The sequence below is a fragment of the Scyliorhinus torazame genome, chromosome 16 (assembly GCF_047496885.1).
Source record: "Scyliorhinus torazame isolate Kashiwa2021f chromosome 16, sScyTor2.1, whole genome shotgun sequence".
NCBI lineage: Eukaryota > Metazoa > Chordata > Chondrichthyes > Carcharhiniformes > Scyliorhinidae > Scyliorhinus > Scyliorhinus torazame.
In genome coordinates, this window is record NC_092722.1 from 36,882,878 (window position 1) to 36,908,057 (window position 25,180).

Genomic DNA, 25,180 nt, shown 5'->3' on the forward strand with positions numbered 1-25,180 from the left:
CAAAATCTGAACTGGGCTAACCATACATATGTACTGTGGCTACAAGAGCAGATAAGAGGCTAGGAATCCTACAGCAAGTTACTCACCCCCGACTCCCGAACGCCTGTCCAACATCTACAAGGCACAAGTCCGGAGTGTGATGGAATACCCTCCACTTGCCTGGATGAGTGCAGCTCCAACAACCCTCAAAACATGACACCATTCAGGACAAAGCAACCAATTTTATTGGCACCCCACCACAAACATTCACTCCCTCCGCCATCGACAAACATTGCCAACAGTGTATATCATCTACAAGATGTACTGCAGGAACTCACCAAGGTTCCTATACAGCATCTTCCAAACCCACAACGCTTCTGCATACTTCTGTTGGAAGTGCTCTCTTACGGATGAGATGTTAAACCAAAGCCTGATCTATCTCTCAAGCAGACAATAAGCTCCCATGGTACTATTTGAAGAAAAGCAAGGGAGTTCTGGTATTCTAGCCATTATTTATTCCTATATCAATACATCCAAAACAGATTACCTAGTCATTAATCAAGTCCTGTTTATGGGATCTTGCTGTGCCATGTTTTCTACAAGAGACTAATACATTGGTTGCATGATGCATTGTGAAACCCTGAGGTTACAAAGGATGTTATTTATATAAATACAAGTCTGCCTTTTGTTTTTCCTTTCAAACACTGTGCAAAGCTGACCCAGAATAATCTTGGCATCTGCATCAATTGGACAAATCCCCATTGGCTTCATCTCAGAGTATACATTTTTAGTATGAAATTTATGTCCGTTGGAGAATGAGAGACTATAGGTCACATAAGTCGCTAAATTCTAATGATCTTTCAACAATCGAAGCAGTTTGTCAGAATTTCTCGATTGTTTCAGTATATTTTGTAACAAGCAGCCAGCTAACCGATATTTTAATTTATTTGGGAGGGGATTTTTGCCCCTCGGATAATTCCTCCAATCTTAATGCTTCATTGTGGTCAATTTCCCAAATTATCAAAGTGGTTCATCACCATGTATCCTTTTCGTTAATAAGTAGGAGATGACTATGTGATTCAGCCTAGGAGTGTACTAACTATAGGATGACAAGGCTGGAAGATTTTGGTATCTTATGACCCTCTTGTACTGGGTACCCCAGACTTAAAATATTCTACATACACACTTCGCTAAAGCATAATATCACACCAGACATTAACGCAAGTCAAGGTAGGAATTAATGGGTCCTTTTAAAATTGGCATGCAGTAACTAGTGGGGTGCCACAGGGATCGGTGCTGGGACCCCAGCTATTCACAATATATGTTAATGATTTGGTTGACGGAACAATATGTAATATCTCAAAGTTTGCAGATGATACCAAGTTGGGTGGGAGGGTGAACTGTGACGAAGATGCAGAGATCCTACAGCAGGATCTGGAAAGGTTGGGCGAGTCGGCAAATCAATGCCAGATGCAGTATAATTTGGATAAGTGTGAGGTTATTCACTTTGGAAGCAAAAAACAGAAAGGCAGATTACTACCTGAATGATTGTAAATTGGGAGGGGAGTGTGCAGTGGGATCTGGGTGTCCTTATGCACCAGTCGCTGAAGGTAAGCATGCAGATGCAGCAGGCGGTAAAGAAGGCTAATGTACATTGACCTTCATTGCGAGAGGTTGCGATCCAGAAGCAGGGATGTGTTGCTGCAATTACATAGGGCCTTGGCGAGGCCACACCTAGAATATTGTGTGCAATTTTGGTCTCCTTTTCTGAGGAAGGATGTTCTTGCGCTTGAGGGAGTGCAGCGAAGGTTTGATTCCATGCATGGCCGGACTGTCATACGAGGAGAGATTGACTTGGTTAGAATTGTTCTCACTGGAGTTCAGAAGAATGAGGGCGGGGGGGGGGGGGAAAGAGAATCTCAGAGAGACTTATAAAATTCTAACAGGATTAGACAGGGTAGATGCAGGGAAGATGTTCCCAATGGTGGGTGTGTCCAGAAGGGGTCACATCTGCGGATTCAGTGTAAACCATTTCGGACAGAGATGAGGAGACATTTCTTCACCCAAAGTGTGATGAGCCTATGGAATTCATTACCACAGGAAGTAGTTGATGCTAAAACATTGAATATATTCAAGAGGCGGCTACATATAGCACTTGATGCAACTGGGATCGAAAGCTATGGGGAGAAAGCAGGATTAGGCTATTGAGTTGGATGATCAGCCATGATCGTGATAAATGGCGGAGCAGGCTCGAAGGGCCAAAAGGCCTCCTTCCTGCTCCTCTCTTCTATGTATCCATGTAAGGCACATGTATTAAAATAATTACTACCCTGAAACCCGAAAAGGCGCCGGAATGTGGCGACTAGGGGCTTTTCACAGCAACATCATTGCAGTCTTAATGTAAGCCTACTTGTGACAATAAAGATTATAAACTTTGAGAATTTCAATAAAAATTGACATTAACGAGCACAAGCAAGTCAGTGAGACCTTGCCTTGTCCAGACTGTGATTATTTGACTACACACCTGTTCCAAAGGGTTGCTTGGCAGAAGGTTTTCCACAAACTGTCTCAGATGTTCTCGAATCACAGTGTTTTTAAAGAACGTTACTCTTCCATTGATGACCCCAACAATTGCCGGATGCTGATACACACCGAGGTGAGCTAACAGACGACGTTCATATCCTGAATCTATAACTCCAATCCCAAGGCCTGAAAGGAAATTAAACAACAGATCATTTATTCCCTGCCTCTCTGTGAACACTGTCATACTTCACTAGTTTGCATTTTATTTCTGCATGACCCCGATCCCTCTAATTTACTCCTTTCCCTCAAGAAAGCATCAATCATTTCTGGGGGACAGTTCCACAGGCTCTGGTTAGTCCTCTCACAGTTTACCCAAGTAGCCATTCTTCACTTGATCCTGGACAGAGAGCAGTCTTTCACATGAAGGTATCAGAGTCAAGTCGATTCTGCCTCATCCAATGCCCACACACAACCGAGTCAACTCCCTTGTAAGTCAGAGCCATAGCGGCCAACTGCTGTATCCAACTGTCATCAGTTAGCACAAGAGAGACCGCGCATTGCATCCAAGCTCTTTTTGATTTATACATCAGAACACCAGATGGTGGATTCACATGCAAAGCCATTAAATGTGCTCTTCGACTTTAATGAAAGAGTTTGCCCCCATCAAATATAAAAGGTTTGTAATAAATTAGTTAGAAGCTGACATACCCAGAGGTTCAAACTCCTGCACCATCTCCTTCCAGATTGGCTCAATGTGAATACAGCTGAAGCACCAGTCGGAAGTCACTTTGATGAGATACGGTTTCTTGTAACTGTCTGGCACAACCTGAGTCATGTACTGCGAAAAATGCAGGAGATACTTATCATCGAATGAGTCACGGGCAGAATTAAACTGGAATTGAAAAAAAGAGTCATCGAAGAAGAAGCTGTCGTATTTTTGGAAACTCCGGAAGTGGTGCTGTGGATGCTGGAGATTCCCTGGCTGTCCATCAGCATTTCCGTACTTATCAAAATTTGACCTCCTCTCCTCATTTGAAAGAATCTAAAACAAAAAAATTGTTAATCAGTTGGTACAGTGAGCAGGGCTTTCACTGCAACTTCATATGATGCAGGGGTGTAATAATGACATAATGGTAGATACTTGTGCCCATATTTTGTACAGCTGAATTCATAAGTTCGAGGAAGTTGCATAAAGATTGCAATGTAAAGGAAAATGCAAAACTAAAAATATATATGTTGATAATTTGGCTAAGGTACACAGCACATCATTTCAAAGTTTATAGATGACCAGAAACTCCGAAATGTAGTAAACAATGAAGAGGATGGCAAGGCAGGCTATTGAAATGGGCAGTCATTGGCTGATGAAATTTAATGCACAATGTGTGAAGGGATACATTTTCTTTGGAAGAATGACAAAAGGCAATACAATTATACAGGGGGTGCAGGAAGAGAGAAGGGGAATGTGTGTACACCAATCCTTGAAGGTGCAGGACAAGTTGAGAAACTTGTTAAAAGGCCATATGGGAACCATGGTTTTAATAGAGGCATGAAGTACAAAAGTAAGCAAATGTTAAACTGTTATAATGCACTGGTTAGGCTCAGTTGGGTGGCACATTTCACAAAGGATATCAAGGTCTTACAGAGGATTCAAAAATTGCTAGATCAAAATCCTGGAACATCCTCCATCTAGACGGACAAGGGCACCAGACACATGGGAACACCATCAACTGCAAGATCCCCTCCAAGCCACTCACCATCCTGACTTGGAAATATATCAGCATTCCTTCACTGTCACTGGGTTAAAATCCTTGAATACCCTCCCAAACAGCACTGTGGGTGTACCAACACCACATGGACTGCAGCGGTAAAAGAAGGCAGCTCACCACTACCTTCTCAAGGGTAATTAGTGATGGGCAGTAAATGCTGGCCTCGCCATCGACGCCTGTGTCCCATGAATTGATTCAGGAAATTTGATTGAGATATTCAAAGCCATGAACAGTACATAAGGGGGAAACTGTTTCCAATAATAGAAGCATCAGTAATCAGGGGACACAGATATAAAGACAAAAGCAGTAGATGTGACATAAGGAATTAATATATATATACACAGTGAATTGCGACCTGGAAGCAGATTCAACAATGAATTGCAAGAAGAAATTAGATAAATACTTGAAGGGAAAAATGAAAGGTCAAGGGAAAAAAAAAAGAAGAGGAAAACAGGATGATTACACAACTCTAAAAATAAAAAGTCCAGTGGAGGCACACTGGCTTCCTGAGGTACTGCTTCTACCAGAAGGATCTTCCAGTTCCACGAGGCTTGAAGGTGAGACCAGGAAAAAATTCACAGAAGTTAAATGTTGAGTCAGCGGACCAATACATTCCTGCCTCCAGGCAAGCTTCCCAGATGAAGGGTTATCACCTGGAAAGGTGGCTACCAACTGTATAATTAACTCCCTATTTGTGGGCTCAGTGCGCACACTGCCACAGGTCCCCCAGTGAGTGCCTAAACTAACAGGGGCTGTAGACAGCTTGCTGGTGGCTGGTCTAGGGGGCTGCACAAGGCCCCTTACAATCACTCCTCTACTGTTGGCAATCCTCAGGAGGGGTTCTCTCTCCACAGGGCTGGTCTCACAGTGTGACCAGAATCTTTAAAAAAAAAAACAAATGATAACATCTTCAGGTGCATTGATTGATGTGCCCTCACATTCCCACTCCCACAGTGGTAGCACCCACGTCCAGCAGTTGGGCTGCCCTCCATCCAAAACTGCAGATCCTCTGATTGGGCCGGCAGCCTCCGGGATCCACCCATCATCGTTGAATTGGATGGACCATCCAAGGCAGCCTCGTACTTGTTGCCTCCAGGAAGATCTTCCAGGCAGGGTCCTTGACCGTCAGAGCAGGGTCAGGTATACCTCAAATGCCCAGGCAATGTTTTGCGACGGGGACACTAGATCTTGTCACTAATGACTCAAAGAACTTCTTTATTTGTAAAGATGTTTTTGGTTCTACCTACATATATTTAACGTATATTCATTAAGTAAATATCTATGTAACAATAGAGAAAAGAAATTTAGGCTTCAGAAAATCCTGACAAAATTCAAACGAAAAGCAACAGACTTCAGTCATTACCCCTTGGAGAGGAAATCCATGAGTGAATTATTACATTATTTCTACCCAAAGATTTGTATTACCTCATATGCTTTGATAATTTGAATGAACTGATCTTCTGCCTTTGGGTCCTTATTCTTGTCAGGATGCCTGAAAAATAAAACAAACATTAACACGATTCCCCCCGCACAAAGACACAGTCTCTCTCATTCTGCTGCAAGACTTTTCCACCAGTCTGACTGCATGGAGCTGACTTGTACATTTAAAGAAAACATTATTTGCATTTTGTTGTGTGCTTTTCTTTGCCGCTTTTCTTCCCTTCTCTTCTAAAGATTCTGATTTTTGTCGACAACAATTCCACTGGTCCTCAGCTACCCTGAAGATTGCAACTCAAAGTGGGCATTCATTGTGACTTTAGATTACAGGAAAATAGTCTGCTGGCATTTAGAGTGCAGTGCAAGTGAGCTCCATTCTGATCAAGCACATGCATTCTTCAGCAGTACTGTGATCAGGAACAGGACCCTTGACAATTCTTTCTCTTCAGTAGTCCTGGGGCATAAAGATTAATTGCAGTGCCCCTAAAGCTGCCCTGATTGAAATCAGCACAGATTATCCTGGGGAGGCCCTCAAGTTTTGAACAAATTTATGGCAGAGAAGGAGGCCATCTGGTCCATAATGTCCATGCCAGCCAGCCGAATTCCACTTTCCAGCTCTTGGTCCAAAGGCTTGTAGGTTACAGCACTTCAAGTGCATATCCAGGTACTTTTTAAGTGCGATGTCACTACCACTTTTTCAGGCAGTGAGTTCTAGACTCCCACCAATGGCTCCAATCCAATCACCAATTATTTTAAATTTGTGCCCTGATTATTGAGCTCTCTGCTAAGAAAACAGGTTCTTTCTACCTAATCTATCAATTTAAAAAATACATTTAGAGTGCCCAATTCTTTTTTTCCCAATTGCGGGGCAATTTAGTGTGGCTATCCATCTATCATGCACATCTTTTTGGGTTGTAAGGGTGAGACCCCACGCAGACATGGGGAGAATGTGCTATCCACTCTATCTGGACCCTTTATAATTTTATACATATCAATTAAATCTCCTCTCAGGCTTCTCTGTTCCAAAGAAAATCACCCAGTCTATCCAGTCTTTCCTAAAAAGCTAAAATTCCCCATTCCTCAGGATTCCTGGCAACATCCTCGTAAATCTCCTCTTTGTCCACTCTACTGCGATCTTTATGTCTTACTTACATACTTTGCGATGCATTTAATCACTGAGCCATCAGAGAGCTCGAGTGACACACAATTTGCACCAACCGCTTAAGTTAGGAACCATTTACAACACCTTTTAATACTAAATAGTAACTTAGCTTAGCAGGCAGTATTACACTGTCCATTAAACAGAGAATAACAAATAGCTTTGAGTTGATTACAAGGGTGTTTGGATGATATCAAGTGGTCATTCAAACTTCACCAATGTTACAGTGTCTTAACAAACCAACACATTTTGGTTTCTAGTGTTGAGAGACTTTACTGCTTCTGTCCAGAGTTTCCTGAAGTTTGTGTTTGCAAGGCCAATAAAATAAGTCATATCTTATCCCTTGACCTCATATCCCAGTCTTGTGTTTGTTTAAGACTTGCCTAAGATGTCAGACTAGATTTATAAAGAGGAATGTTTCACTGGAAGAACGCAGCCCCTGGATGTAAAGTCTATATATATGTCTATTCCCCAACCCAATGACAACTAAAGTACAGGCAGAAACTCACCACTCCCGAGCCAGTTGTTTGTAAGCTTTTTTTATTTCTGCTTGGGTTGCACTTTTGCCGACTCCCAGTGATCTGTACGGATCAAATTCTATTCCATGGTGGAGAGGGATGTTCAGCAGAAAGACTGAAAGCATTAGTAACCTTCCAAAGGAAGCCAACTGTAAACCAGCCATTCTGAAAGTGATTTGAAATATGACAAATTAAGGCAATGATCCAGAACAAAATGAATGCAAAAGTATAAAAAAATAATTTCCATGCTGAGCCATGTTGAGGGAAGGCTGCAGTATGTCAGTAGTTTAAAACGACTCGAGGCCTTAAAACATATTTTCATTCTGATGCCGAATTCCAAAATTGACTTGCCTACTCTCTGTCGAATGCATTTATTATAGTGATATGGGATGACAAATGACGAACAGCAGCAGGCATACAGTACCTTCAGGGTAACCATTTTCATAGCACGCATAGAAAATAGAAGCAGGGGGAGGCCACTTGGCCCTTCGAGCCTGCTCTGCCATTCATTATGATCATAGCTGATCATCAAATTCAATACCCTGATCCCGCCTTCCCCCATATCCCAGGAGCTACATCTAATTCCTTCTTGAAATCACACAATATTTTGCCCTCATCTACTTTCTGTGGTCGTGAATTCCAGAAGTTTACCACTCTCTGGGTGAAGAAATGTCTCCTCACCTCAGTCCTAAAAGGCTTACCCCTTATCCTCAAACTATGACCCCTAGTTCTGGACGCCCCCACCATTGGGAACATTGTTTCTATGAGATCCCCTCCCACTCTTCTAAACGCCATTGAATTTAATCCTAACCAATTTAGTCTCTCCTCATAGGACAGACCCACCATCCCAGGAATTGCCCTGGTAAACCTTCACTGCACTCCCTCCATGGCAAGAACATCCTTCCTCAGATAATGACACCAAAACGGCATACATTACTCCAGATGTGGCCTCACCAATTCCCTATACAATTGCAGTAAAACATCCCTATTCCTATACTCAAATCCTCCCGCCATCATACCACACCATGCCATTTGCCTTCTTTACTGCCTGCTGTAACTCCGTGCTTACTTTCAGCGACTAATGCTCGAGGACACCAAGGTCTCGCTGAGTATCCACCTCTCGCAATTTAGACCCATTTAAATAATAATTTGTCTTCCTATGTTTGCTACCAAAACAGACAACCTCATATTTATCCACATTATACTGCATCTGCCATGCATATGCCCACTCACACAATTCACTGAAGCATCTCTGCATCCTCCTCACAGCTCACCCTCCCACCCAATTTTGTATCATCTGCAAATTTGGAGATAATACATTTAGTTCCCTCATCCAAATCATTTATAACGTGCATAGTTGGGGCCCTGGTACAGATCCCTGCAGTACTCCACTAGTCACTGCCTGCCAATCGGAAAAAGACCCATTTATTCCAACTTTTGCTTCCTGTCTGCTTACCAGCTTTCTATCCATCTAAATATACTACCCACAATCCTATGCGTTTTAACTTCACATAGTAATCTGCTATGTGAGACCGTGTTGAAAGCCTTCTGAAAGTCTAAATAAACCACATCCACTTGTTCTCCCTGGTCAACTCGACTAGTGACATCTTCAAAGAATTCTAGTAGATTTGTCAAGCATGATTTCCCTATTGTAAATCCATGCTGAATTTTTGTCTGATTATACCACTGTTTTCCAAATGTTGTGCCTTGAAATCCTTGATAATGGACTCTAGCAACTTCCCTACTACCGACGTTAGGCTCACTGGTCTATAGTTCTGTTTTCTCTCTACCTCCCTTTTGAATAGCAGTTATATTAGCTACCCTCCAATCTGTAGGAACCATTCCAGAGTCCAACGAATTTTGGAAAATGAATACTATTTCTAGGACCACTTCCTTAAATACTCTGGGTTGAAGATTACCAGGCCTTGGAGATTTATCTGCCTTCAATCCCATTAATTTCCCCCAAACCATTTCTTTACTAATACTAATTTCCTTCAGCTCCTCACTAAAACTTGTGTTTCTCAGAACTTTCTGGTTGACAGAATATGGGAAGAGGGTTTAAAGAAAAAAAAATGCAACAGCAGCAACCTGTTCAAAGCAAACCATTCCTTTGAAAACAGCATAAAGTTTTCAGTTACAGTTCTCATTTTAAGGAATAACTACTCTTGTAAAATTGCAAAAATATTGTGAAAGTTAATAAATATTCTCTGCCTTTAAAAATGTGATGCAATTGCCACTCAAGGTGTCATTGCTGTGATGTTAAATGGTAGGAGAATTAACAGAGTAAGGTAATTCCCCACCACCATCTCTACTGATTATGGCTTCACAAGCACAATGCAGGAGGTTTCCAAGAGTTAACTTCAGCACAAGATCAACCACGGAGTGCCGGCAGGCTACTCAACCATAGGGCCATCACTGCCAGTTCTTCATCTGAATGATAGCAAGTAAAGAAGCACGGAGTAGAAGTTGGGTACTTACTATACAGGCAAAATAGGCTGTGTGAGGGTGTGGTGAGGTTTAATGTTCGATTGACACAAACTTGACGTCAATAATACCTAAAAATCACCCAATACATGAAAAATATTTAAAACCACAACTGTGCAAATATAACAGCCAGCAAAGGCAGTGAGTAGGTGAGCTTCACAAACTGGATGATCCCAAGTTCATTCTTGACTCCGTTAAAACAGTAGCTGAACATGGGTACAATAAAAAAAGCTAGTTCAGGCACTGTCCCAATATATCCCCTCAAAAGGGAAAGGTAGAGCAAACAAATCCAGAGCTCTCTGGATGACAAATGAGACAGAAATTAAAATAAAGAACAAGTGTGCTTATGACACAAATTCAGGTGGAAAATGCAATTTGGGAATCAGGTTGAATATAGAACATTCAGAGGAGAGGTGAAAAAGCAAATAAGAGAAGCAAAGAGGAAGAGACCGGCAGCTAACATAAAAGGGAATCCCAAAGTTTTCCATCGGTATATAAACAGTAAGAGGGTGGTAAAAGGAGGGCGGCTGATTCAAGGCAAAAAAGGGAATTTACATATCAATTCTTACTAATTACGTTGTTATGCTATATTGGAAATTACATTTGTTATGGTTTAACATAATTACACTGTTTAAAACGGTGATTGGTATTTGTACTATAAATTGGAATAGTTGGGACATTGGGGATGGGGAGTGGTGTTGAAGTAAGTTACTAAACTTTCTCCAGCATAGAAAGCAACTATGTCTTTGTTTTAACCTCACTGTGGATCCAACTAACATCACACATAGGGGGAGGGGCACAGCTGCGGTATTAAATTAATACTTTGCAGCTGCCTTTACCAATGAAGAAGATGCTACCCAGGCCACGGTAAAAGAGGAGACAATTCAGACATGAGAGTGTTATAGACTTCAGTTGATAAGATACTGGTACTGGATGAAATGCATCCAAGGAAATGGAGGGCAGTGAGAGTGGAAATTGCGCAAATAGTATCGATAATTTTCAGTCTTCCTTAGACTCCAGAATGGTGTCGAGAACTAAACATATTTTTGATGTATTGGATGATTTTAGAGTGAAAGAGCAAGGATGTTATGTTGAACTTGCAGAAGATACTAATTTGGCCTCAGCTAGACTTACTCCATTCAGTTCTGGCTACCACATTTTAGTAAGGCATTGTAGACAATGCAGAAAAGATTCACAAGAATAGTTCCAGGGATGAGAAACTTCAGTTATGAAGACAGATTGGTGCAGGGTAAAGGGAAATGCCGATTCGTGGGAACCACAGATTTGAGCTAGGGAAGTGGGATGGAAATTTTCAGAAATGGGAGGAGAAGGGGATTAAGACACTAAAAGATTTATTTCTTGGGGGTCGGTTTGCAGGATTGAAGGACCTGGAAGCGACATATGGGCTGGAGCAGGGGGAAATGTTTAGATATATGCAGGTTCGAGATTTTGCCTGAAAGGAGATACAGCTTCCCGGTGAAGCCGGCCTCCACATTGCTGGAGGAGGTGCTGACGACAGGGGGACTGGAGAAGGGGGTAGTGTCAGTGGTTTATGGGGCTATTTTGGAAAAGGAGAAGGCACCACTGGAAGGGATCAAAGCAAAGTGGGAGGAAGAGTTGGGAGAGGGTATGGAGGAGGGTTTCTGCTGTGAGGTGCTCCAGAGAGTGAACGCCTCCACCTTGTGTGAGAGGTTGGGGCTGATACAGCCGAAGGTGGTATATAGAGCACATCTCACGAGGGCGAGGATGATCCGATTCTTTGAAGGGGTAGAAAATGTGTGAACGTTGCGAGAGGGGGCCCCGCAAATCCCGTTCATATGTTTTGGTCCTATCCAAAGCTGGAGGATTACTGGAAGGAGGTTATTAGGGTAATCTCTAAAGTGGTGCACGTGAAACTGGACCCTGGCCCTCGGGAGGCCATATTTGGGGTGTTGGACCAGCCGGGGTTGGAAACGGGTGCGGAGGCAGATGTTGTAGCCTTCGCCTTGTTGATTGCCTGAAGGTGGATCCTGTTGGGATGGAGAGCAACCTCTCCACCCTGTGCCCTGGCGTGGCAGGGGGACCAGTTGGAATTCTTGACTCTTGAGAAGGTTAAGTTTGAATTGAGGGGAAGGGTGGAGGGGTTGTACAATTCATGGGCATTATTCACTATGCACTTTCAAGAACTGGATAACATCGAACATTAGTTAGGGGGGGTGGGGACTGTGTTAATGGTGGCTATGGGTGATTCTTGATTCCCTTTTGTCATTTGTTTATGTGAACATGCAAGCTAATGTTTGGGGTTTGGTGAGAGGATGAGATCATTGTTATTGATATGGGGATTGACGTTATATTCGTTTCTGATTATTGTTTATTGTTTGTGGGTGTAAATTTGGGAGAAAATGTGAAAAAAGGAGAATAATTTTTTTTTAAATGACGACAGATTGACAAAGTTAGGACTATTTTCCTTGAAGAGAAGACGGACAAGGAGATTGAATAGTGGTATTCAAAACCATGAGGGGTCTTGACAGAGTAGTTGGGGAGAAACTGTTTCCACTTGTGAAATGATTGAGAATGAGAGGGCAGTATTTAAGTTATTGGCAAAAGAAATAAGAGAAAAAGCTTTTTCACACAGCAAGTGATTATGGTCTGCCTGAGAGCGTGGTGGAGGCAGGCTTAATCGAGGCATTCAAAAGGGAATTAGACTTATTTGGAAAGGAAGAACGTGCAAGGTTACAGGGAGAAGACTAAGAATGGCACTAGATGAAATGCTGAATCGGAGAGCCGGTGCAGACATGTTGGACCAAATGTCCTCCTTCTGCACTAGTAATAAATAATTCGGTGACTCTGCTAAATTAGGTCAGGTAGGTGATAAGATTTTCCACCATGGGGAGAAGTGGACAACTTGGGCTAGTAGTGGAGAATAAATCTGCTGCTGACGACCACTATCCAGCAGCTCCTGCTGGCATGTGTGTGAATGGGTGAGAACAGTGACAAAAGTGGGCGGCTACAGGAAGATCAAATGGCCGGTACATACTCACAGTCTGGACTCACACACGAAGAAAGGCCACATGGACAAGTTGCCAGAGAACAACCAGCTGCCATTGATCCGTACACCAGCCTACAGCCGAGAAGGGCGGAAAATCTGCAGGAGAATAAAAGAGTAGAGAGGGGAAAAATAAATCCTGGATCACTCAACCGACCAAGAAAAAAGAAACGAGGTTAAATTACACCACTTAAGAGATATTTATTTTGATGAATGCTTGTCAAGCCGATGCTCGCCTTTTATATTGTCCTATTTAATGCTCTGTCTCCTGGCCTGTCATTTGCCCCATTGTGTTAACAGCTCTGACTGACTGAGAGAGAAGCCGCCTTTACCCGGTCACACGGTGCGATCGACAACCTCCCCCCGAAGCAATCCTGGAATCGGTCACATCTTACACGACAAAAGAATTCAAGGCCTCAAGGAACAAACAAAAAAAGACTTTAAAAGAGAAAATAAACGCCTCGGCTCCTCGTTGACGGCCAACTTCCGCTTTTGCGCCGTCGCCTCTCCCCGAAGGGGTTGCTATGGCTTCGAGGCCTGCGTCAAAAATCAGCACAATCCAGGCCTGCAGCTGCGGTTGCCACCCTGCTCTCAGCAGACGTGTCACTTGACTGCCCGTCCAATTCTCAGATTCTACTTTTTAATGTCCCTCAGCGCCGGTAAAAATGGATTTACAAACCGTGCGCTGCTTTACTGTTAACACTTTGCTGTCAGTATTGAACACAGTACTAAGTCTTACAACACCAGGTTAAAGTCCAACAGGTTTGTTTCGATGTCACTAGCTTTCGGAGCGCTGCTCCTAAAGCTAGTGACATTGGAGCGCTGCTCCTAAAGCAGCTTTAGTAAATCCATTTTTACCGGCGCTGAGGGACATAAAAGTATTGAAGGTTTAGACGCGTGCCAGAATTAAGGCATTTTGATTCATCGCTTCAGGTCCAGAGATCCCGGCAGCGTGACTCGGTTTTGTTTTCTTAGATGGTTCTTGGGTCCTTGACTACACCACTTATTTGGAAACCAATTCCGCACACCGATTACTTTTTGCCACGGTGTAAAATGAGATCAGTTTACAGTTCTTCCTATTTTTAAAAACTATCTGATGAAGAATTTCCCCATATCTGCCCTAAAAAAACGGCCTCTCAAATTTGAACCTTCATCTTGCTCAACTCCTGCAATTTAATTTCAGGCAAAATTTAATTTCACGCAATGGCACTATTACATAGAATGCACAGCACAGGAAAATATACTTTTCTGCTCCACACACACCTCGTCCCATCCTATTTCATCCAACATTAACAGCATAACCTCTATACCCTTTTGTGTGTTTATCTGACTTCCATATTCAATGTTGTTTGTCTCAATTACTCACCCACTTCTAACCACTCTAGGTATGTAAAATGTTCCTCTTGAATTCCTTTATTGGTGACATATCTTATTTTTATGGCTTCTTTATTGTCTCCCCTAAAAGTGGAAACAATTTATCTATGCATTATCAAACTCTTTCGTAATCTTAAAGATTAGGTTACCCTTCATTTGGCCTCTTTTAGAGTTCCAAGCCTATTCAACTTTTCCTTTGTCCTTGTAACCTCCCACTTCTGGTACAGGGGTATCAACCTTATAATCTTTGTTGCAGCTTTAATGCCTCTATATCCTTTCTATATCTGCTGCGGCTCTATCCCACGACCTCCAGCATCTGCTAGAATCCAGTGATGATCCTAAGCCTCGGGTAGATGTTGTACCAACAGCACCACCTCACTACTGGTGTTGCCAGTCAATAGAAATGCTGGGCTCTTGATTGCGTGACAATACTTGGTATGTGGGATATCTGCCCCGGAAGACCTTGATCCCGGAGAAGTCTGCCACTGTCCAACCAAGTGCCTGGGCTGAGTGACAGTAATATAGTGGGTGTTCGCTAACAGAGAATACACAGGGCTCATGCTGGCTCTCCAACTGATGGGCAAGACCTGTTGCCTCCATTAAATTTTGCCCAATGTCTCTGTTTCTCAATTCTACTTCTCTGGAAGGCATCACGGTGGCGCAGTGGCTAGCACTGCTGTATCACGGCACCGAGGACCCGGTTCGATCCTGGCCATGGGTCACTGCCCGTGTGGAATTTGCACATTCCCTGTGTCTGCGTAGGTCTCACCCCCACAACCCAAAGATGTGCAGGGTAGGTGGATGGCCACGCTAAATTGACCCTTAATTGGAAAATAAAGAATTGGGTACTCTAAATTTAGTTCTAAAAATCTAATTCTCTAGGCATAATCTGCTGTACTTTGTTTGCTTTTCTTTAAACTTAGTTGCATTGCTATTTTCAGTGATCTGTGTATCCATACCCTTTGCTCAACTACCCCATAGATACGTAATTTTGAAAAATTGTGTTAACTTTCTATATTTCTTTAATAATTCCGTTATACTTTACATCATCCCTCGCATATGCCCAATTTCCAGAATGCCTAATTGTTTTCATGACTATCATTTCAACTCATGACTTTCACCCCAACCCCATAATAAAATTGTTATTTTTCAACTCATCACTCCACATTAAAATTGGCACACCACACACTGCACCCCCTCCCTGGTGAACTCACCTCAAGTTGGTAATCCCAAATCTATTTTAAACTGGAGGAACACTTTTGCCCCCTCAACCTGCCCCTCTAGAGTTGGCACTTCTCAGACTCCCGAGAGTGCAGAAGGAGGCCATTCGGCCCATCAAGTCTGCACCGAAGCTCTGAAAGAGCCCCGGAAGTAACCCGACCTAATCTTTTGGATACTAAGGGCAATTTAGGATGGCCAATCCACCTAACCTGCACATATTTGGACTATGGAAGGAAACCGGAGCACCTGGAGGAAACCCACGCAAACATGGAGAGAAAGAGCAAACTCCAGACAGTCACCCGAGGCTGGATTGAACCAGGGTCCCTGTCACTGTGAGACTTCAGTGCTAACCACTATGCCACCTACCTCTCCCTTCTCTGGTTAATACTCGTAATTGTCTTCCATCCCTAATCCCAATCTCAGTTTCTCCCCTCAGCCCCTACCCCAAAACACCATTCCCTCTCCTACCCCAAAACACCATTCCCACTCCTTTCCTCTCGCTTCATTATGATTCATTTTCCCTCTACCATCAGTAGCAATCCTATCCGAGTCTTTCTCGTTAATGATTCCAGTCTCTGCACGCACAAAGCAGGAATTCCTGTTCTTGCAATTGCAACATCCACAAAATACTGACTTTTGGTTTACAAGCCTCTGCAATGTGAAACCAGCATATTCTCTGTTGTAAGAACACATTGGTTTCACCAAAGGAGAGGCTAAGATAGCCCTAATTTTTAGTTAGTGTTCTCTGACATTATTGTGGCTCTTATTTTATCTAATAAGAGTCGATACTCCGATTGATTGGAGGTATCAAAATACAATTTTATTGCTAATTATTCACTTGAATACACTTGGTTAAGAATTGAATCAAAACTTAGAAATGAAATATCAAATTATACATAAAAAGGGTCATATTCATGGCAAAAAGCATAAATAAATCACTTTAAACACAAATGATGATTCAAGAATGCAGGAATTCAGAAACACAATCTCGACCACGAGGTCCTACTTTTAAGGGAATTCTTATCTTTGGTTTTATCTCTCATTTACTCTCATTGGCCTCTAATTCTCAGTTGAGACCTCCTGGTTTGTTCAAATGGATGTCTTTCACTTAGAGGATGATTTATTAATCAAACATTGGACATTACTTAAGATTGACCTGTGCCTATCAAGACTAGCTCAGCATCTGCGTGCGCAGTCTTAATAAAATTACTGGATTTCTCACACCACAGCTCGGCCCAGAGACCTTGCTGTAACTGATTAGTTGATACATTCTTAATGTTGAATACACTGGAATTCATCATGTGAGACATTGACTGAAACGATGTCTGGATTCCGACAGTCTAATTCATTATGTGAAACATGACTGGATTCCCACCGTCAAGGCACTTTAAATAATTTTTACCTCTCTGCCACATGCATTCAATTAGCACCTAATACTATGAATAAATTAATTATCTATCAGTGCCCCCTTTTGATTCTTCTAAACCTAATAGAATGAATCACAATTAAAGTAAAGCCAAAAGGAAAATGAAATAAAATAAATAAAAGCTAAAAGGAACACATTCACAGTTACGTTTGATGGTCCCTTTGTTTAGGAATCGCCTTCAACACTGGAATGGGTAAACCTTGAAAGAGTTGCAAGCACTTTGGGCTAATATTAAGAACCACTCATACCCTGCAGAGGTATTTGTTTAAGTGAATACAGAGTCACCATTTTAGGGCTTCATGACATTCTGTTGCAGATACATTTGGTCATCAGAAAGAAAACATATAGCAAAAATGACTACAAAGAACATAACCAAACCTTGCACTACCGCCGCTTCAAAGGACCCTAGTCACCTAATAGCCCAATCCCAAAGGGTGCTGGTCTCGGGTTGCTTGAGTTTTCCAACCTCCTTCTGGATGTGTTTTCCCAAGGCAGTGATCTCTTCGGAGCTATCTGGAATGTGGTACAACATTCTGTCCCAATCAGGGCACATGTCCCACTTCTCTCGGCGAGAATATAATCAAGAGGCATTCGGTTTTGCAAGGCCACAGTACAGATAGCTAGCATTTCAGCGGAAATCTTGAACAGGACTGCAGAGGTATCATTAGGTACCTTTTCTAAGATGACTGCCATTTTATTAAACTCTTCTGGCCACCTTGGCATCCCCGTAAAAAGGAATAAAAAGAGCAAGAAACCTGTCAGTGCAGTAATGGCACATTTATTTCCTACCCCTGCTACCTCTAATAGAGAAGGGGAATGACGAGTAGCGGGTATCACATACTCCAAATAACATGATTCTGTCCAAAAACGTGGAAGCCAAGGATAGGCTCTGTGGTCACAAACAAAATAAGTACCACTCTAGGAAATAAATTGAGCAACATCTTCTGGGTACTACTGGTCTGAGAAATTCCCACCACCGGTAGAATTGTATACGCCTGTCAGTGGGGAAGAGCCCCACTGAGGCTTCCTCTACCTCCTACAGCTCCTGATATATGCCCAACACCTTCCCCTCCCCTACCCAGATGCCAGACACCACCCTATCCTGGATCCTAGGTGGGGGCAGCCGCGGGAATGTCCCCACCTGTTTTCTAAGGAAGTGCCGAACCTGAAGGTGCCTGAACGCATTCCCCGGGGGCAAGCCAAACCTCTCCTCCAGCGCCTGCATGCTAGGGAAAGCCCCGTCTATAAACAGGTCCCCCATCCTCCTAATACCTGCCCTATACCAGCCTTGGTACCCCCCATCCATCCTACCCAGAGCAAATCTGTGGTTATTCCGTATCGGGGTCTACACAGAGGCCCCCTCCTCTCCCTTGTGGCTCCTCCACTGTCCCCAAACCCTCAGTGCCGCCATCACCACCGGACTTGTGGTGTATCGCGCCGGCGAGAACGGCAGCGGAGCCGTAACGGTGCCCCTAGACTGGTGCCTCTACACGACGCCGCCTCCAGCCGCCCCCACCTCCATCATCCATTTCCTAATCATGGCCACATTGGCCGCCCAGTAATAACTGCAGAAGTTTGGCAGTTACTACCGTGGACCACAAACAGCTCACTCTTCCCCACATTCAACTTATACCCAGAGAACCTCCCGAAGTCCCCCAGGATCCGCATGACCTCCCCCATCCCCTCCAACGGGTCTGAAATATACAACAGCAGGTCATCGACGTAGAGGGAGACCCGGTGTTCCTCCCCTCCGCACACCAGCCCCCTCTAATCCCTCGAAGTCCTGAGCGCAATGGCCAACAGCTCAATTGGCAGGGCAAACAGCAACGGGGACAGGGGACACCCCTGTCTCGTCCCCCGGTGCAGCCTGAAATATTCTGACCTTAGCCGGTTTGTGGACACACTCGCTACAGGGGCCTGGTACAGCAGAGCTGATCCTTCTTGAAGACTCTAATTGACCATGTTACCTTTCCATTCTCAAAGTTTAGAGAAGAATTCAATTGGGCTAGAATATCCAGACCCAGAATGGCCTGGTCCACTGGGCCTATCCAGACTGGAAAAATCAATTCACGTGGGCCAAATTCTATTAGATTGGGATGAGTTCTTTTGATAATCAGTGTATCACCTCCTACACCATGGGCTACAGTTATTTTGTGATCCAAAGGAAACAGTTTTGCATATACAAGAGGAAGACATGTTAACTCCGCCCCGTATCAAAAAGACAGTCTATTTCTTTAGCACAACCCTCAATGATACATACAATTCATCTCTCCTGTTGTCAATCAAGGCGTGAAGAGTCAAGGACAGGGAGACTGAGGGTGGGCTTTCCTAGTTTTTTGACATCGCCATTTTGACAGCCTGGCGCTGTGGTGACAATTTCCTGAATGCATCCACCACACTAGTCTCCTCATCAGACCTGTAAATGGACTCTCTGTATGGTGCCAATGGGCAGGCCATATACATCTCTCTCTACGACTCTGTAATACATTTCTCTGGGCGGTGACAGTGCCTGTACGGCCGGCCCTTGTACGGAGACACTGGACAGGGCCCATATGCTTCTCTATGCGTCTCTCCATACATAGAGTCATGTCCCTGACGCCCTGTGGTTTCGCCTGGTATGACCTGGCCCAGTGCTGCAAACAGAGCAAGTGCTGTTATACAAAATATATGCTATGAAACAAAAAGATGCTGCAGTGAGGGCTGGGCTACAGGGATATTATTTTCTCTATTTTCTGGGAGTCCTGCATGAGGGAACTATAAAGATTACCAACAATACCACAAACTGAGGTTGAAACAGCATTCTTGTATAAAGAAGGATTTTTATTTTAAAATAAAAATACACCATTTGTGACTGCATTTGTGGTTCTGCAAAGTATAAAGTTACAAATTAGTGAAATATAAAATATTTTACAAGCTTTCACAGTTTATTCAATTCACACATTGGATTACAGTTCCAAAGGTGCCAAATTTGCTTTGGTATCTTCTTCACCTTGACGTATTTTATCCCCAAATGCAGACAGTGAACACTGACAAGTTATTCAAACATGGAGGGCACCACGACTCAACCCAATCATGTTTTTATTCAACTTCCAGCAAGGGTCATGGATAGAGATCAAGGATAGGCACACTGGCCAGTTTTTAAATTCCTTTCCCTGTAGGCGGAAGCCAGCTGTAGCTGGAATGGAAGTGCTAAGATTACCTAACTCAGACACAAAAATAAGTTGTTTTTTTACCACTCTCACATCCTGATCATCGACGTAGAGGGAGACCCGGTGTTCCTCCCCTCCGCACACCAGCCCCCTCTAATCCCTCGAAGTCCTGAGCGCAATGGCCAACAGCTCAATTGGCAGGGCAAACAGCAACGGGGACAGGGGACACGTTACGGCTAATTAAATATAATTGTCTTATTTCAACAATACTTATATTGATGAAAGAACAATTGGATCCACCCCATCTTAGTGAATAGTTCTGCTTCAAACACATGGGACCACGAAGATGAGTCGATGGTGAAATGAGGCAGTTAGGATAGGGCAAGATTAAGTAAACATAACTGCCTCATTTCACCATCTATTCAGCTTAGTGGCCCCATGTGTTTGAAGCAGAACTATTCACTAAGATGGGGTGAATCCTATTGTTCTTTCATCAATTCAAGTATCCAATAGAGGCATATAAATTTTAGAACCAAATTTGGCTCTCTGTTATTCCCCAACTGAACAATTAAAGTGTCTTTAAAGGTAATTTAAATAGTTTTCCTCTCCATAAAGATAAGATTTATTTTGTTTGTATGTTAGCACAATGAATGTGTCAATGCTGGTTAGTATATCTGTTGTGCAATGTCTCCTGTACATTGAATGACTAATTGGCATCTGACACTCTCCTTGCAGAACACAAATCTGCTGCAATAGAAATATACAACCAGAACAATAGGAACAGATCAGTACATTGTGATAATTAATCCCTTGAAAAATCAGAGCGCCAAGATATGTGAGATTTTTTGGAGCGATTTACAGCAAAATGATAGCAAATACTTGTCCATTCATGATCCGAAAATGTCACTGCTTCTCCTTGTTAAAGAAGTAAAAATGTTTGCGAAGGAAGTTGAAGGAACCTGGGATCTGCTTGTACACTCCTTTAGCTTCCTCGTTTTCTGAAATGCTTCTTGTTACCTGAAAAATAGATACATTCTGAACTGCCTGTTCAAAATTCTCACCAGCAAACCACAAAATGCTGCAGAGGCCCAACAGCTTGTACTGTTCCACATTCTAAAATAAATTGTAAAACGAACTGGTAAAAAGCCCAAAATGTATGCAGCTACCCCTGAACCTGAGCCATAGGAAGCACTGGGATTTGATCCCTGGGTTCCCAGATTGCAACCCTGGTGGAAGCTACAGCCTTGCAATTCAGCTGATTTAACATGGAACCATAGGCGCGGCAGTGCTGCCTCACAGCACCGTCATCTCCGCCCCGGGTCACTGTTCGTGTGGAGTTTGCACATTCTCCCCATGTCTGCGTGGGTCTCACCCCCACACCCCAAAGATGTGCAGGGTAGGTGGATTGGCCACGTTTAACTGACCCTTAAAAAAAAACATGGAACCATAGAAAAGTTTCAGTGCTGAAATAGGCCCTTCAGCCTATCATCTCTGCGCCAGCCAGAAATGTGAAAAAAAAAACTAGACAATCATTTTAATCTCACTTTCCAGCACCTGGTCTGCAGCCTTGGAGGTTACAATACTTCAGATGCAGGTGCAGATATCTCTAAGTGAGTAAAGCATGTCATAGGGTGAACTGGTCAAGGGCCTCTCTCCTGATTGCTTTCAGTGATTTGTGCCTGAAGCAAATGAAAACAACCGATGTTTATACATCATCATTAATATAGAAAACATTCCAAGGCACTTAAATAAGAACATTATCAATAAAAATACAGCACGGTGGCACAGTGGGTTAGCCCTGCAGCCTCATGGCGCCAAGGTTCCAGGTTCGATCCCGGCTCTGGGTCACTGTCCGTGTGGAGTTTGCACATTCTCCCTGTGTTTGGGTGGGTTTCGCCCCCACAACCCAAAGATGTGCAGGGTAGGTGGATTGGCCACGCTAAAATTGCCCCTTAATTGGAAAAAAATGAATTGGGTATTCTAAATTTAAAAAAAAATACTTTTGATACCGTAGATACCAGGGGCGGGATTCTCCCCTAACCAGCGGGGCGGGCCGTACCGGCATCGAGGAGTGGCGTGAATCCTCCGCACTTTCAGGGGCTAGGCCGGCGCCGGCGGGATTGCAGACGGCGCCGAAGGGCTTGGCGCCGTGCGAACCAGCGCCAAAGGTCCTCCGCCAGCTGGTGCGAGTTGGCACATGCACGGGAGCGCCAGCGTGTGCTGGCGTCATCCCAGCGCATGCGCAAGGGGGTTCTTTCTCTTCGCCGGCCATGGTGGACCGTTACACCGGCTGGCGCGGAGGGAAAGAATGCCCCCACGGCACAGGCCCGCCCGCGATCGGTGGGCCCCGATCATGGGCCAGGCCACCGTGGGGCCCCCCCCCCCGGGTGCAGATCCCCCGTGCCCCCTCCCCCCCCAGGACTCCGCAGGCCGCCCGCAGAGCCAGGTCCCGCCCGTACGGACCTGGTGTAATATACGCCGGTGGGACTTGCCGAAAACGGGCAGCCACTCGGCCCATCACGGGCCGGAGATCGCCGGGGGGGGGGGGGGGGGGGCGCTGCCAACGGCCCCCGAACAGCGCAGTGCGATTCCCGCCCCCGCTGAAAAACCAGCGCCGGAGAATCCGGCAGCTGGGCGGGATTCACACCGCCCCCCCCCCCCCCCCACCCGATGATTCTCCGGCCCGGGAGGGATTTGATTGTAGAAATAGGTTTTTAGGAGATATCTTAACAGAGAGAGGGGCAGTGAAGCTTAGAGGTTTAGGAGGGGTTTAATGCCAAAGCAGCTTGAAGCACAGCTGCCGATGGTGGAGCGATTAAAATAGGGAATGTGCAAGGGGCCAGAATTGGAGGAGTGCTGAAATCTTGAAGGCTTGTAGCTTTGGGGGAGGTCAGAGATTGGAAGGGCCTTGATAATGATTTTAAAATTGAGGCATTGTTGGATTATGAGCCAGTGCAGTCAGCAGGAGTGATGAGTGAACGAGACTTGATGCGAGTTAAGAGAGTGCAGTATTTTGGATGAACGTCTAGGATGGAAAATGAGGAGAGGTCAGTCAGGAGGGTGTTGGAAACATCAAAACCTGTGCCAAATACAATGCACTTGTCGGGTGCTGCCCCCCAAGCGTTCTTTATCAGCTTGCTGTTGCTCATAGTAAAATAAAACAACTCACCCACGTTAGCAATGTTTGTAGATCATCTGAATGAGCATATTTACTGAAAACCTGCACTAGTGTTTTCATATACCAAGATCCCTCCTTTTTATCTCGCCAGGATACATAGCCTAAAGGAAGAGTTCACAAATATTGGAATAGTCATTGTTACTTGGCATAAGAGGGGAAAAAAATCTTAGTCACTATTTTGTTTATGTAGCCAAGTATTCTGTCATGCTGAACACCCACAATACAGTCACAAAGTAACTCTCAAAGCTGTGACTGTGCACGGTACAGGCCCAATAGCTGGTGCAACAAGACATCCTAGCATCACTGCTGTTCCCCGGGTCTCAGGAATTTCATGCCACTCAATAAAGTTCAATAACAATTATATATTGACGTATGAGGAGAGATTGACTAGGTTAGGATTGTTTTCGCTGAAGTTCAGAAGAATGAGGGGGGGATCTCGTCGAGACTTATAAAATTCTATCAGGACTAGATAGGGTGGGTGCAGGGAGGATGTTCCCAATGGTGGGTGTGTCCAGAACCAGGGGTCACTGTCTGAGGATTTGGGGTAGACCATTTAGGACAGAGATGAGGAGACATTTCTTCATCCAAAGGGTTGGGAGCCCAGGGAATTCATTACCACAGGAAGTAGTTGAGGCTAAGACATTAAATACATTTAAGAGGTGGCTAGATATGGTAGCACAGTGGGTAGCACTGTTGCTTCACAACTGCAGGGTCCCAGGTTCGATTCCCGGCTTGGGTCACTGTCTGTGTGGAGTCGGCACGTTCTCCCCGTGTCTGCATGGGTTTTCGCCGGGTGCTCCAGTTTCCTCCCACAAGTCCCGAAAGACGTGCTTGTTAGGTAATTCGGACATACTGAATTCTCCCTCTGTGTACCCGAACAGGCACTGGAATGTGGCGACTAGGGAATTTTCACACTAACAGTGTTAATGTAAGCCTACTTGTGACAATAAAGATTATTACAAAATTAAAATTAGATATGGCACTTGAGGCGAATGGGATCAAGGGTTATGGGGAGAAAGCAGGATTGAGTTGGACGATCAGCCATGATTGTGACGAATGGCGGAGCAGGCTCGAAGGGCCGAATGGCCTCCTCCTACTCCTATCTTCTATGTTTCTATGTATATTATGAATATAACATACTGCAATTAAAGATCAAGTATATAAGATAACTGCAAAAGTAATATGTTTAAATATATTTACGACCCTTCAATTAAATTATCTGTTAAAACTCAGGAAAGAACTTTATACTTTAAGGATCATCACTGGGAATGCAAGTTACGAAGACTGGCAAAAGGTGGGAAGTGGTGTTTCAAAGGGATCTCAGCTGGGACCACTGTTGTTCACTATTTACATAAATAATTCGAGCTCCAGAATCAAAGTATAGTTTCAAAATTTGCAGCTGGCACTAAATTGTATAGTTAATTGTAAGGAGAGTTGTGACAAAATAGAAAACACGAGTAAACTTGCAATATGGGTCTGTATTTGCCAACAATTTCAACATAGCTAAATGTGAGTTGGTATACTTTAGCCACAAGAGTGAAGAAGCTGTATTATCCTTGGAAAGCAAGAGTCTAAATGGGATAGAGGAGCAAAGAGATCCGGGTGTACAGATAGACAGAACATTAAAAGCAGTAACGGGTTAAAATTAGTCATAAAGTACAAGGGCTAATTTCTAGAGAAATGGAATTTAAAAGCTCAAAGGTGACGCTAAACTGGCATAGAACCTTGGTTAGACGATACATGGAATGCTATGCACAGTTCTGGTCTCAATATTAAATATTTTTAAAGTATAGAGGCACTGGTGAATTTTCAAAGATTTATAAGGATTATACAAGAATTGAGAGGTTCTACCTATTAGGAAAGTTTGAACAGGCTGTGGCTCTCTTTAGAAAAAGCCAAGTGGTAACCTGATAGAGGCCTCGGAGATTATGAAAGGATTTG

The 25,180-nt window shown here is 43.8% G+C and overlaps 2 protein-coding genes and 1 long non-coding RNA gene across 4 annotated transcripts in view; 1 reads left to right on the forward strand and 2 right to left on the reverse strand.

The window, feature by feature from the left end:
- dnajc16 (DnaJ (Hsp40) homolog, subfamily C, member 16) overlaps positions 1 to 13,793 on the reverse strand; it is a 45,122-nt gene extending 31,329 nt beyond the window's left edge. Inside the window, exons 1-6 of one of the 2 annotated variants that reach the window (XM_072478271.1) lie at positions 13,224 to 13,793; positions 12,883 to 12,990; positions 7,374 to 7,547; positions 5,694 to 5,760; positions 3,211 to 3,544; positions 2,504 to 2,688 (exon numbers count right to left, since the gene is read on the reverse strand). In XM_072478271.1, coding sequence (XP_072334372.1) covers positions 2,504 to 2,688; positions 3,211 to 3,544; positions 5,694 to 5,760; positions 7,374 to 7,547; positions 12,883 to 12,950 — 828 coding nt within the window. In that variant the 5' untranslated portion in view covers positions 12,951 to 12,990; positions 13,224 to 13,793. The remainder of the gene's footprint in view (positions 1 to 2,503; positions 2,689 to 3,210; positions 3,545 to 5,693; positions 5,761 to 7,373; positions 7,548 to 12,882; positions 12,991 to 13,223) is intronic. The other variant, XM_072478272.1, reaches the window with a different exon arrangement.
- LOC140392724 (uncharacterized) lies at positions 12,912 to 18,745 on the forward strand. The gene is made up of 2 exons (XR_011935417.1): positions 12,912 to 13,066; positions 13,192 to 18,745. It is a non-coding gene; the product is annotated as an uncharacterized lncRNA (long non-coding RNA).
- A 966-nt stretch (positions 18,746 to 19,711) lies between these two features.
- The window catches only part of casp9 (caspase 9, apoptosis-related cysteine peptidase), a 44,923-nt gene continuing 39,454 nt past the window's right edge, over positions 19,712 to 25,180 (reverse strand). Inside the window, exons 8-9 of the mRNA XM_072478274.1 lie at positions 23,231 to 23,340; positions 19,712 to 21,078 (exon numbers count right to left, since the gene is read on the reverse strand). Of these exons, the coding sequence (XP_072334375.1) occupies positions 20,965 to 21,078; positions 23,231 to 23,340 (224 nt within the window). The 3' untranslated portion in view covers positions 19,712 to 20,964. The remainder of the gene's footprint in view (positions 21,079 to 23,230; positions 23,341 to 25,180) is intronic.